Source organism: Sorex fumeus, unplaced genomic scaffold (assembly GCF_029834395.1).
Source record: "Sorex fumeus unplaced genomic scaffold, SorFum_2.1 ptg000063l, whole genome shotgun sequence".
Taxonomy (NCBI): domain Eukaryota; kingdom Metazoa; phylum Chordata; class Mammalia; order Eulipotyphla; family Soricidae; genus Sorex; species Sorex fumeus.
Genome location: NW_026606120.1, coordinates 44,987,677 through 45,002,310, shown reverse-complemented (window position 1 = coordinate 45,002,310; position 14,634 = coordinate 44,987,677). Strand labels below are relative to the sequence as shown.

General features: G+C 43.4%; 1 protein-coding gene across 3 annotated transcripts in view; it reads right to left on the bottom strand.

Moving 5' to 3' along the window:
• METTL16 (methyltransferase 16, RNA N6-adenosine) overlaps positions 1-14,634 on the bottom strand; it is a 73,569-nt gene that overhangs the window by 21,839 nt on the left and 37,096 nt on the right. For all 3 annotated transcript variants that reach the window (XM_056127868.1, XM_056127867.1, XM_056127869.1), the window contains 3 exons: positions 14,278-14,418; positions 13,954-14,069; positions 7,719-7,861 (listed from right to left, as the gene is read on the bottom strand). In XM_056127868.1, the coding sequence (XP_055983843.1) occupies positions 7,719-7,861; positions 13,954-14,069; positions 14,278-14,418 (400 nt within the window). The remainder of the gene's footprint in view (positions 1-7,718; positions 7,862-13,953; positions 14,070-14,277; positions 14,419-14,634) is intronic.

Below are 14,634 nucleotides of genomic sequence, written 5' to 3'. Positions count from 1 at the left end.
GGGCGTTTGCCTTGCATGCGGCCGACCCTGGTTTGATTCCCAGCATCCTATATGGTCCCTCAAGCAATGCCAGGAATAATTCTTGAGTGCATGAGCCAGGAGTAACCCCTATGCATCGCCAGTGTGACCCAAAAAGAAAAAGAAAAAAAATACTTCAGTCACTTGAAAATACTCTGGCCAACCTAACACAGGCATCCTTCCTTTAGACTTTGGGATGGGGATGTGATTCAACCTGAAAATACTTGGGAGGGCTGGAGTGATAGGACAGCAGGTAGGGGTTTGCCTTGCACGTGGCCAACCTGGGTTTGATCCCCAGCAACCCATACGGTCCCCTGGGTACTGCCAGGAGTAATTCTTGAGTGCAGAGCCATGAGTAGTCCCTGTGCATCACTGGGTGTGACCCCAAAAGCCAAAAAAAATTACTTGGGTGCTATTCCCAGTGGAGTGCCCAGAGCACACGCAGAGCTGGGGATTGAAGCAGAGGCTCTTGCAAGCACCGCATGTGCTCAGCCCACTGTGCTGTCTCCCTGGCCCCCCGCTCCTAGGTCTTTTTACTTAAGGCTGAGGAAATGTTAAGTCTACACGGACTTAGGAGGGAATGTTCAAAGGAGGCGTTTTATTTGTCTTGAAGTACTGGAAACTAAACCTAGGATCTTACACATGCAGGCATTCTCTCTCTCCCTCAATGAGTCACCTCACCAGCACCCAGAGAAGTCTGATCTATAGCAGCCAAGACCTGAAATGACCAAATACCCATGAACGAAGTGAATGGGGTAACAAGCTGAGGTATATCCCTATCACTTATGCTACTTAATAATGAGATAGGAGAAAAGACTGATACAAAAGCTTCAAGAAAGTCTGGAGTGTGTTCCTTAAGGAAATGGTCAGGTGCAGCCTTAAGAGGAGACAGAGGCCCCACGCAAAGACAGCAGGGTGGTCGGGGAGAAGCCAGAAATGAGAGGAACCCTTAGACCGCAAGCTCTGGCAGGGATTCCTCAGGACAAGGGAGGCTGGGCAGGAACAGTCAGGCTGAGCTGGTGTGAGTGAGGACAGTGAACTCTGGTGGCTTCACACTCTCCGGCACTTGGCCCCAGAATGGTGGCAAAGGACCACTATGTGCCACGGTGTAAAAGCCAGACAAAGCAAGTTGGGCTCTACACTTACTCTGCATGGAAGGAGCAAGCTCGGGCCGTCCCTTCACCTTCCTAGGAACTGACTAACCTACAGAAGGGTAGTCTCACCCCAGCAAGAAAAGATTTTTCAGGACTGGAACGATAGTATAGTGGGTCGGGCATTTGCCTTGCACATGTCCAACCTGGATTTGATCCCCAGCATCCCATATGGTCCCCTGATCACTGGCAGGAACAACCTCTGAGCATTACCGGGTGTGGCCCCCAAAAAAGTTTTTCACATCAAAACACCATAATATATAAAAATTTTAATTTATAGGGGCTGGAGCAATAGCACAAAGGGTAGGGAATTTGTCTTGCACTCGGCCAACCTGGGTTCGATTCCCAGCATCCCATATGGTCCCCGGAGCACTACCAGGAGTAGTTCCTGAGTGCATGAACCAGGAGTGACCCCTGTGCATCACTGGGAGTAACCCAAAAAAAAAATTTCTTTTTTAAAATTTATAACAGAACCAGAAACTCACTCTCTCTGTTTCCCCCCCGCCCCCCGCCCCACTATGATTTAACTTTTATGAAAGTCTAGAACAGGGAAAACTTTTGTAACATAACAGCCTGGTCCCTAGGGAACACTGAGTACCATTATCAAGTGTGAGACTACTGTAACCAAAATGTGCATTAAGCACCAATACTAAAAGTGAGCTGAGCCAAGGCTCACCGCCAAAGTGTGTTGAGAAGCTTTAAGCAACTGTGTGTGAATCCTGTTCACAGAAACAAAAAAGAGAAGGGACAGTCAATGTGTACATGTTTTTTGTTCCTTTTAAAATAACTTATCATTGCTCTTTATTATTATTTTTTTCAGTTACAAAGTTGTTCAGGCTGGAGCAATAGTACAGCGGGTAGAACATTTGCCTTGCACGTGGCCAACCCGGGTTCCATTCCTCTATCCCTCTCAGAGAGCCCAACAAGCTACCAAGAGGCCAGCACAGGAGAGCCTGGCAAGTTACCATTAGTGTATCTGATATGCCAAAAACAGTAACAAGTCTCACAATGGAGAGTTACTGGTGCCGCTGGAGCAAATAGATGAACAATGGGAGGACAGAACGCCCAAGCTACAAAGTTGTTCAGGACTTGGGTTTCACTCATACAATGTTACAATCCCCATTCCTTCATCAGCTGGTGTGTGGCTTCTAAAACCACTCATGCATGTTGTTAAAAACCATATAAAATTGCCATTTTTAAAGGTGGAAACTTGGGATTTCATATTGTTCAACCTAACAGTATTAAGGAAATTATTTAAAAATATGACAAGATTATACTGCTTTTAAAAACAGCACATTAACCAATTTAACCAAGCACATGTTCAGTTTTTCATTTCTTAATTTTTTTTTTTTTTTTGCCTGTAACCATGGACCACATGGTGCTCAGGGTTTTCTCATGACTCTGTGCTCAGGGAGGTCACTCCTGGCAGGGCCTGGGGACCATATGTGGTGCTGGGAACTGAACCTGGGTCGGCCACATGCAAGGCAAGCACCCTATCAACTGTACCATCTTATCTTAGAAATTTTTCTTAGATTTTTCTTTTTTGGAGAGGATGTTTAAAATTTGGGGCTCACCCCTCCCCCCTTTGGCTTTTTTTGAGACATGTGGTAGTCAGAGGCTATTCCTGGCTGTATGCTCAGGAGCAACCCATGGCAGTACTTGGGGGATTCAGTGATATGATTCAAACCACGGTCAACCAAATGTAAAGCAAGCACAAAGATAAAGGGTAGGGCACTTGCTTTGCATGTGGTCAACGGGGATTTGCTCCCTGAGCACAGAGCCAGGAGTAAGCTCTGAGTACCGGCAGGTGTGGTCAAAGGGTGGGGGTGGGAAATATGGAAGAAAAATATGCTTTGTTTAAGAAGAGAGGGTATAGACGCAGATTTTATTAACCAGGAGTTAAAATCCTTTGGTATGCTATGAACAAGATAAAGGGGAAAAAAATTAAGACAAATTAGGTGCTCATATAGTATCAGTAAAATAGGTTAATAACTTTTTTTAAAAATCAGCATCCCCTGGGCTGGGAGATGGTTCGAATGCCTGGAACATGCATCTTAGGCAGGAGTTCCAAGTTGGATCCCTGGTTGGTTCCCCGAGCACCAAGCACTGGATATAGCCCCAAAAGCTGCCAGGTGTGAATCAAATACCAAAAATTAAAGCTAGCAATACTGAATAGATTGGATAAAAGTTACCAGAAGCCAAGTAGTAGTCCAGAAAAGAGGAAAAAGCATAAAATTCCTCAAGAAATGAGGGAAAGTAAATATCCAGCTAAGTAAAGGTTTGAATAGTTAAATGTCACTGATACTTAACATAGGCTATTAATTTTTTATTGACAATTTAATTAATTTGCTTTGTTTTGATTTTTCTGGGCCATTCACTCCTGGTGAGCGTGGGGGACCATATGTGGTGCTGAAATTGAACCCAGGTAAGCTGTGTACAAGGTACTATCTTGTACCTTACCCAATGTACTATCTCTCTGGCCCCGAATTTAATTTTTTATTACTTTACCTTGAATACTGCATGGTAAAACTTTTCAAGTTTAATCTCATCAATATATAGTTCTCTGCAAGTGATATATGTCTTATAGATAAAGCAGATGTAACTGGATGTACTAGAAATTCTATTTTAGCTTCACTTTAAGAGGAAAAAAAAACCCTATCCAGTAGATCTGAGGTACTCTCAACAGGCATTTTGTGACAACTAATCAAAACGCAAGTAGGAAAAAAAAAATGAACAAAAGATCTAGTTACCCAAGAGACTCTAAATCCATTATATTCTTTTAATAATAAAAGTAGCACTCTACTTATTGCTGCAGTTAGTAATTCCTCTGAGACAGTAGGTTTCAAAGAAAATTATTTTGAAATAATTTCAAATGTACAGAAGTGTTGCAAGATTAGTACAAATATTTCTAGTATACTCTTCACCCTGACTCACCAATTAACATTTTCTCCCATTTGCTCAAAATCTGTGTGGATGCTTTTTCCTAAAGCATTTGAGTTATCTGACTACAGTCATCACTGTGCCCCTTCAAACCTAAATATTTTGGCATGTAGATTTTAAAAACAAGGATATTCTCTTTCATAACTGAATAATGAAACCGAGAAAATGGAATATTCACAACAATTCTATCATCTAAAATAGAGTACAGACTCAGATTTTATACCAACTATCCCAATGAGATCCGTCATAGCAATTTCCTCCCTTGATGAAAGATTCAATCTAGGATCATGCATTTCATTTACGTGTCAAGTCTCTGCAGTCTCCTTCAATCTGGAACAGTTCTTCTCTTACTTTTCTGACCTTAATATTTCTGAAGACTTATTTTGACAAAACCCAGCAAGTTGGTCTGTGTGAATTTCCTCCTATCTGGATTCAGGTTGTCCAAGCGTGAAGGGCACAGCGGTACTGTTCTGTCCTTTCCAGTGCCACATAAAATGACCATCCAGTCAAGGTGGCATCAACTAGGTTTCTCTATTGATACTATTATTTTGGTTTTTGGGCCACATCTGGTGATGTGCAGGGATTACTCTTGTCTCTGCATTCAGATACTATTCTTGGCAATGCTTGGGAGAACCATATGGGATACCAGGGATTGAAACTGGGTTGGCCACAAGCACCCTAGCTGCTGTATTGTCTCTCTAGCTTTTTAAAAAATTTTGATGTGGGGTAGGGAGGGGTGTCAACATACAGCAGTGTTCAGGGTTACTCCTGGCTCTGAAGTCAGGGAGGCAAGATGGATCCCAGGTTTTGGGGACAACATGTGGTGCCACGGCTGAACCACAACTGGCTCCAGGCCAGACAAATGGCTTACCCACTATGCAACCTCTCTGGTCCTAGGAGGCCCAGGTTTTATCCCCAAGCCTACACAGTCTCCCAAGAAGCACTAGAGGTAACCCCCAAGTACTGAGCCAGGAGTAGTCCTGAAGCACTGCTGGGTATAGTCCAATCCCCTCACCCCCTGCCAAAGGAGTAAGATATGATCCAATTATTATTATTCATTATATCAAACATGGATTCTTCTCATACATCACCCTATGAGGTAGCTATTTTTTGATGGGTGTGTCTGTGTGGGGATGCCCAGCAGTGTTCAGAGTTTATTTCTGGCTCTGCGCGTCGGACTTATTCCTGGTGGAGTTGGGGAGACCATCTGGGGTGCCAGGGATCAAACTTGGGTTGGCAGTGTGAAAGGCAAGCACCCTAACTGCTACACTGTCACTCCAACCCCTGAGGTAGCTAGTTTTTTTAAATCCCATTTTACCAATGAGAAAACAGCAATAAATTCAAAAGACCTAGATCAGGACTGGGAAGATAGCTTGAGCAGCACAACACATGCCTAGCACATGCAAACCCCAGTTCAATCTCCTGGTACTACAAGCCTCTCCACCCACCACTGCGAGGCAAGTTCTGGTGGCACCAAGTGGCACAAGCACTGCTGGGCCCAGCTCTGTGGGCAGTGGGCTCAGGGTGCCCAGCACTGCCAGGTGTGGCCCTTCCACTACAAAATTAATGCTCAGAGGTTCAGGATATGGCTCAATGACAAAATGCATGCCTTACATTCATAAGACATGGTTTCAATCACCAGAACACAAGGGAAAAAAACAATGAAAGGGGTTTTGAGAGACAGCTTAGCAATCAGGGTCACATGCCTTGCATGTGTAGGAGTGAGACTGAACCCCAATATCACGCGGTCTCTGAGTATCACTGAATACAGCCGTGGAGGCCCGGAGGCCCAGAGGCCCACGAGCTCCTCTGGGTGGTTCTAGTGTCCCCAGCACCACTGGACCCAAGCAGCCCCACATCCTTAGGCCCTAACATTGAACAATGCAGCTGCTGACCAAGTATCACTGCAGGTGATCATGTGGCCCCCCGAGCACTGCCTGGGTGCCTATCCCTTTCCTCTTACCAAAGGCCTAGAGTTTTCAAGCCATTACCTAGAATATATATTTGGGTTAGTTGTTTTCGAACAGTACCTGGCTCTACTCCGAACTGACTCCCAGCTCTAAGCTCAGGAGTCACTCCAGGCAGTGCTTTGGGAACCATGTGCAGTTCTGGGTGTCAAATGTGGCCAGCCACGTGCAAGGCAAGCAGCTGAACTCCTGTGCTATCTCTCCAAGCCTGGGATGATCTTGCTTATTGGTCTGAAAGAGGTAGGCGATGGAGGGCAAGCAGCGCTCGAGGAGCCCAAGGCCACTGCTGGTGCTGCTGGGGCCACCAGGCCTAATAGTGAAAGGCTATGTGGTACCTGGGATTTAGCCCAGGGCCTCTGCGTGCAAGCCGTCTGAGCTACCTTCCTAGCTCTAGCATTAAGTATCTGGCTAAACACAAACCCAACTACCTGTGTTTGCCTTTCTTAGCAAGTAATTCCACTCCTGATACAGGTGAAAGGGCTGAAAGTAGGGTTTTGGATATTTATATATCTATGTTTGCTCACAATAATCAAAAAGTAAAAAGCAATTCAAATCCATCAACACATTAATAGACAATATATGGTTACATGCATATGACAGACTGTTTATATTATACAGCCTTAAAAAGGAAGGATATTCTGATATATCTTTTAACTGGGTGAACCCTGCTAACACTCTGCTGAGTGAAAGAAGATAGTCACAAAAGGACAAAAATTGCCTGATTCCACTAAGATGAAGAATGTAGGAAAGTCAGCTTCAGAGAGAGGACAAGCAGACTGGCAGTTGCCAGGGGCTGCTGGGGGAGAGGGTGTGTTACAGAAGGGGGGCTGCTCTTTATTGGGCATAGTTTCAGTTTTACAAGAAAAGAATGAGTTCTGGAACAAGTTGTGAACAAATATGTCACTGCATATAACACTGCATTCTTTAAATTGTGTAGGATAATAAATTTGATAATGTGCATTTTATCCCAATTTAAAAAACAATCCCTGTGTCCCAAAGCTAAATCCAAGGTGGAAAATCTTCTTAGCTGTGACCTACCATTCAGTTCATCATTTCAACAACACTGAGGAGGGTAAGAAGTCAAGTGAGACAAATAGCTTCTTTTGAAAACCTTATGCTGCTTAATGACAGGTGTGGTATCTTAAATAATTAGCTTTTAAAAAGAAACAACAGCCTTAAATCTCCATTGGAACTGGTTAGTGATCTCAGTTTCCCTTCATTAAGCTTCTGACAGTTAGATGTCCTCGCATCTGTCACTGTTTGGGAGACCGATTCCAAAAACATAAATTGCTTCCAGGACTAATTTATTCTGGTTCATGGGACAGATTTGAACCCATCTGTTTTCTAATCAAAAGCCATATTTGAATTAGTTTTGTCCCATCATAGGACCATATTAATGGGAGCAACGCAATCATATGGTAGTTTCCTCTTTTCTAACTGTGTCTAGATGATTACAGGAAACACAAATCAATGAAAGGCTCATATGAGACCATAGTCAGAACAGGGGCTTGGCAAACTACAGAACTTACTTACTTTTTGGGTTTCATCTGTCTTCGAATTACTTTGAGCAGATTTATCTAACTAGCATGGTTTTGAAATTACAAAAGGAGAAAATATTCCCATGCTGCAATAACCAACTTACCTTAATCTTTTTTTAAGCTGTAAACTGTCATGGATGATCCTTTTAACAAACTCCAATTCACCTCCCTCTGCCATGATCTCTGTAATGCCTCCTGTGTTTACAGAGCTAGGTGGAGGCCTTCGAGCATTTCTAGAGTTTACTCCCTAAACAATAGTAACAAATACTGATTAAAATGACATCTTAAAAACTAAGTCATTGTCCACAATCTAGTTATAAGAATTTCACAAAGTAATCTATTCCTATGCCACACACTATTTAAATGAACTCAGAATAGATGTAAATATGTAAGCTAAAACTATGAAACTCATAAAAGAAAACATGGAATAAATCTTCACAAGCTTGGACTAGATATGACTCAAAACATGGAGTAAATCTTCACAAGCTTGGACTAGACATGACTCAAAATAAAAAAGTCTAGCATTACAGGACACATTCAAGAAGTTAAGACAATCCACAGAAAGGAAGAAAATGTTTGAAAATAATGGACCTGAATCCAGAACACATAAACAAAGTTTTAAATCAGCAGAGAAGGGAGGGGAGAGAAAGGCAGGAGGGGAGAGAAAGATGGGGAGAGAGAGAGGAAGGGAAGGGGGGAGAGAGAGAGAGAGAGAAAAAGAGAGAGGAGAGAGGAGAGAAGGAAAGAAAGAGAAAAAGAGAGAAAGGAAGAGAGGGAGGGGGGCAGAGAGCAAGTGAGAGCGTACAAAGACCAGAGACCCACGCTTTGCATGCCCAGGATCATGCTCATGGTTCAATCCCCAGCACCTCATGGACCCCTGAGCACCCATAGGTATATTCCCGGAGGTTCCCAAACACTACCAGGTGGCCCTGGAGGCACAACAAGGCCTCAACAGATCTGTATCCTCAAGCACTAGCACCGGCATGTCGAACCCAGTTGGTTGAGTACTGCTTGGAAGGGTCCCTGGCCCCAAAACAGTATTTTATGTGTGTATGGTGCTGGGGAATTGAACCTAGGGTCTTCACATGCAAGGCAAAGTGCTCCACCGTGAGCTACACTTGACGGTAACAATTTTTGAGTTTGAAAATATCTAAATATAATATATATGTGAGAAATAACATAAAATCATGTCCAACATCATTAGTCATTGGGGAAATGCACATTACAATCATGAAGACCGGAGCAATAGTACAGCGGGTAGAGCGCTTGCCTTGCACACCGCCCAGCCAGGTTCAATACCTGGCACTCCACATGGTCTCATGGGCCTGCCAGGAGTGATCCATTAAGTGCAGAGCCAGGAGTTAGCCCTGAGCACCACTGGTGTGAAAAAAAAAAAAAAACAAAGAACGAAAAAACCACAATGAAATAGCACCTTATATCTACTAGATGGCTATAATCAAGAGACAGATGATAAATATTGACAAGTTTGTAGAGAAATTGAAACTCTCATATACAGCTGCTGCTGGAATGAGAATGATGCAATCACTTTGGAAAAGTCTAGTAGTTCATTAATAAAACAGAATTACTGCAGAATTATGTAGGATCCAGTAAATATACTCCTAAGTATACAACCAAGAAAAATTAAAACAGGTCCAATAAACACTTGCACACCAATGCTCAGAGCATCATTATTTATGAAAAAAATGGTGGAAAAAAATCCAAATGTCCATCAGTTGATGAATAAGTAAAATGTGATATAGTCACACAATGGAAAGAAATTAAGAATTTGCTAAAGAACGATACTTGCTTCACTATGGAAGACGTTCAGTGAAAAAGGTTGGTGAAAAAGATCATGAACTCGCATGGAGTCAGGAACGGGCACCCTTCTCCCCATCGCCCTGTGCTTCCAGGTGCCTGAGAGCCACGTTCACAAAATACCTCTGTGCACCATATGAGCTCATTTAAAGGTCAAGGGGGGAGGGGGGTCGAGGCAGGGTGCAGAACACACACCCCCTGAGGCTATTCCTGGCTCTTTGCTCAGGAGTAATCGAACTTTGGTGATGCTCAGGAGACCTCTAGCTTCAGGGATTTAAAACAGGCTTCATGGCAAACAAGGCAAGCGCTTGTACCACCTTTTCAGCCCACAGGGATGTATTCTTTTATGTACCTGTGTTGTAACCTGATACTGTTTAAAACCAATATCCAGGGGTCAGAGACAGTACAGCGGGCAGGGCACTTGCCTGCACATTGCCAACCTGGGTTTGATCTCTGGAACTGAGCACTGCCAGGAGTGATCCCTCAACTAACAGCCAGAAAAAAGACTTCCCAGAAGTAAACTGGGAGTACAGCTGGGTGTGACCCTAAAACAAAATCCGAACAAGCAAATAAAGAATACCAGGGCCAAAGAGATAGTACAGTTGCCTTGCTGACCAGGATTTGATCTCAGTCACCCCATAAGGTGCCCCGGGTATTGCCAGGTGCGGTCCCAAAACCAAAACATGAACGAAATAAAAAATTAACACCCCAAATGTGGATATTTTAGTTCCTACAATTGATCTTAATTGAAGGCTAAAATTTATTTATTTTTTGATTCAGGGCTTGAGTGCATTTCTGGTTTTAGGGCTTGCCAAGGGCGTGGGCACTTGCTTCCTGGGAATTGTATTCCTTGTCACAGTGCTCCTACATCTTCAGCTATGGTCGTATAAGAGATTGCACACACTCTCAGGGGAGTGTTTGAGGGTTCCAGAAAAGAGCTTCTGGGACTAGGCGCCTTTAACCACTAAACTCAATGAGACCCTAGAATTTATATTTCTTTTACTTTCTTTTTCATGGAGGGAAGGGCTCATATCCGGCAGTGCTCAGGAAAATACTCCTGACTTTACTTGGGCTGGGTGGAATTGGTTAGGGGGGTAGTCACTCCTGGAAGTGCTCAAGCATGTGCTCAGGCCGACACAGTCGACACGGTCCTCCCATTGTTCATCAATTTGCTCAAACGGGCCCAGTAACGTCTCCATCATGAGACTTGTTACTGTGTCTGGCATATCGAATACGTCATGGGTAGCTTGCCAGGCTCTGCCGTGCGGGTGAGATATTCTCCGTAGCTTGCCGGGCTCTCCGAGAGGGGCAGAGGAATCGAACTCGGGTCGGCCATGTTGGCCGCTTGTAAGGCGAACGCCCTACCGCTGTGCTATAGCTCCAGCCCATGTGCTCAGGCAATTAAGCTAAATATCCAATCCCTAAAATTTAGGGTTTTTTTTTGTTTTTGTTTTGGGCCACACCTAGTGGTGCTCAGGACTTACTCCTGGCTCTGTGCTCACTGTTGGAGGGTTCACAGGGCCATATGGGACGTCAGAGATCAAACCAGGGTCGGCTGCAGGCAAGGCAAGCTCCTAAGCAGCTGTACTATCACTCTGACCCGCAATTTAGATTTCTAAAAGTCACAATTTATGTTTTAATCAGAATGTTGCTAGAATTACAGTTCTGTACCTCTCCTGGATCCCTGCCACACAAAAACCTACCAAAATTAATCCATAAGAAATTTATTGTGAAATATGCAAATAAAGCTTTTAGGGTATTAGAGTGATTTTATAATTTATGGGAAAGATGGGGCAAGACTTAGTCAAGAGGGGGCAAGAGGGTCTAGAGAGAGAATACAGTGGCTTAGGGACTTACCTTGCACATAGCTGATCCAGGCTCCATCCCTGACACCCAGGTGGTCCCCCAAGCCCGCCAGAGCTATCACTAAGCACAGAGATAGTAATAAGCCCTATGGCTCAAACAGAGAAAGGAGAGAGACAGAGACAGAGACAGACAGATATGGGTGGGGAGGAGAGTGAGAAAGACAGAGAGAGGAGAGAGGAGAGAGGGAGGCCAGAGAGATATTACAGCAGGCAGGGCATTTGCCTTGCATGCGGCTGACCAAGGTTCGATCCCTGGCATCCCATATGGTCCCATGAGCCCTCCAGGAGAATTCCGAGCACCAACAAGAGTAATTCCTGAGTGTAGAGCCAGGAGTAATCCCTGAGCATCACTGGGTGTGACCCAAAAAGCAAAAAAAAAAAAAAAAAAAAAAAAAGGAGGGAGGAGGGAGAGGAGGAAGAAGGAAGGAGAGGAAGAGAGGAATGAAGAAAGGAAGCAAGGGAGGGAAGAAGGGAGGGAGGGAAGGAAGGGCTGGTGGGGTGCTTGCCTTGCATCTGACCAACACATGCGTGATCCCCTGGAGACCCATATGGTCTCCTGATCCCCATCAGGAGTGATCTCTAAGAGCAAAGTCAGGAGCCAGGAGTAAGCCCTACCACAACTTAGTGTAGCCTAAACAACCCCCTCCCTACAAAGAAAAAAAAAAAAAGATTGGCTACAGAGGAGGATTAATCTGATTATGGTGAAAGGTATCAGAACTTTGGTGGTGGGTGTGGTATAATATATACATATACCAAGGTTATCAAGGTGTGAATCTATATTCCTAAGCATATAGTATTACATAACAATGGTAAATTTAAATATAGAAAAAAACTTTCTCATTTTTTAAAAAAATATTTAAGCATATAACCTTCCTTTTTATTACTATTCATAGTCTATTAATGGGCTGGAGCGAGAGCACAGCGGGTAGGGCGTTTGCCTTGCACACAGCCAACATGGCCGACCCTAGTTTGATTCCTCAACCCATCTCGGAGAGCCTGACAAACTACTGAGAGTATCTCGCCCGCACAGCAAAGCCTGGCAAGCTACCCGGGACATATTCGATATGCCAAACACAGTACCAAGTCTCACAATGGAGACGTTACTGGGCCTGCTCGAGAAAATCGATGAACAAAGGGAGGACCGTGACCGTGAGTCTATTAATAGAACTCTATTCAAGAGGAAAACAAGTTAAAAACCAAGGGCACTGAATATGTATGCAAGGTTATCAACGATCTTTTTAATTTATTTTTTGCTTTTTGGGTCACACCCGGCGACGCACGGGGGTTACTCCTGGCTCTGCATTTCCCCTGGCAGTGTTCAGGGGACCATATGGGATGCTGGGATTTGAACCTGGGTCGGCCTTTGCAAACTGGTTGGTTTGCAAGGCAAAAGTCCTACCCGCTGTGCTATCGCTCCAGTCTCCCAGGTTAGTTACTTTAACCCAGGGTACCTTTCAATATTCATGAGCAAATCACTTTAAAAACTTAAGTTATGAAGACCAAATCAATATTTATTTACTAACAAGCGGCAGGTGGCAATAAAAATGACCTTTGGGGACTGGAGCAGCAGCTTAATGAGCTGAATGCAAGGAAAGGTTGGGGTTGGACCCCAAGCACCAGATGGTATCCTGAGCACAAAGTGACCCCCAGGCACAGAGTTGGAAGTGGTCCCTAGGAACTGTCAGCTATGGTCTAAAAATCAACAAAACAAAACAATAACTTCCTTTTCATGTCAATAAACCCAATACAGGAGTTACTACTCTGTCACAAGTAAGTTAGCCTGAGAAAAAAAATAACCAAGGACCAGGTTAGACCCAAGAGAAATCTGGAAAACCTCAGCCTACATTATCTTTCTTTTTTTGTTTTGTTTTTTTTTGGGGGTTTTTTTTTGGGGGGGTTACACACGGCAATGCACAGGGGTTACTCCTGGCTCTTCACTCAGGAATTACTCCTGGTGGTGCTCAGGGGACCATATGGGATGCTGGGAATCGAATCCAGGTCAGCCACGTGCAAGGCAAATGCCCTACCCACTGTGCTATCGTTCCAGCCCCCACATCATATTTCTTGAGCAAACTGTTCATCAAGTCTGTACTATCTCTGAATGTCTCTAAGACAAGGAACTGGAAGAGGAAACAGTATGAAAGGTTTATTACACTTGGCTTATTGCTGACTCAGGTAGGATCCCTAGTACCCCATATGATCCTTCAGTCCTTTCTGAAGTGACCCCTAAGTACACCCCAAGAGTTAGTCCTAAGCATTGCTGCATGTGGCTTAAAAAAAAAAAACTAAAGAAATGACAAGGAGCTTTCTTCATTTTTAAGTCAATCTGAACTGTTATTTATTTTTATATTATTATTTTGTAGGCATTTGAGTAATACCTGATGATGCTTCAGAATTACTCCTGTCTCTGTGCTCAGGGATCACTCCTGGTGAGTTTGGGGGACCATATGGGATGCCGGAGATCAAACCCAGGTCGGCTGCACGCAAAACAAATGCCCTAGCCACATTGTATTATCGCTCAGCCCTGAACTGGGTTTTGGGGGTCTTTGATACCTGAAGTACCTGATACAGGCTCCAAAATAAAAGTCGCTCTTTGCTCCTCTCTTTGCAAACAAAGATAATTTAATATTCAATTACTTTAAAATAGAAGATATTTTACCTTGGCTTCCAACTGATTAGCAAAAAAAGGAGGGTTGCACATGCAAAAGTCATAAATTATTTCAGATTCTTCTTTAAGAGCATCCATCAGAAGTGTTTTCTGTGGTACTTTCACCACTAGGAGAAAAAACAAGAAATGTTAACCTGTTATTCTGTGGTAGTTTTCAAAATCTGTCTGTAATTTACTTTTATAACAAAACAGCAAAGCCAAACTACCAAATCTTTAATGAACACAGTTTGAATATATAAATAAAAGGTGAGTTGTATCCAATCAAAAAGGTTATTAATAAAGTTTAAAAAGCATTATATATTTAGCAGATCTAACCTTTTATGAGATCAGATAAATTATTCTGTTCTACATTTTTCTTTGCATAGTTGAAGCACATATCATCGACTTCAGTTGCAAGAAAATACCAGCCATTTAAAGTTGTTCCAAGTAAAGGGTAGATGCAGGAGGCCCCAGTACCTAGTGAAATAAAAACGCAAAACACAATGTGAATAGCTGAAAAAGAGGTGAGAACAGAAAGCACAACTGCCATTCTTGGGTTGAGTGGGGGTGAGGGCAAAAGAGAAAGTCATTCTTAGAATTCTTAGAGCCCTAACAGTTTAAAACACAAGCTGTTACCTGATTATACACAGAACTATGGCTACTGCATTCTCCAGTCATTTCATGTATAGCAGT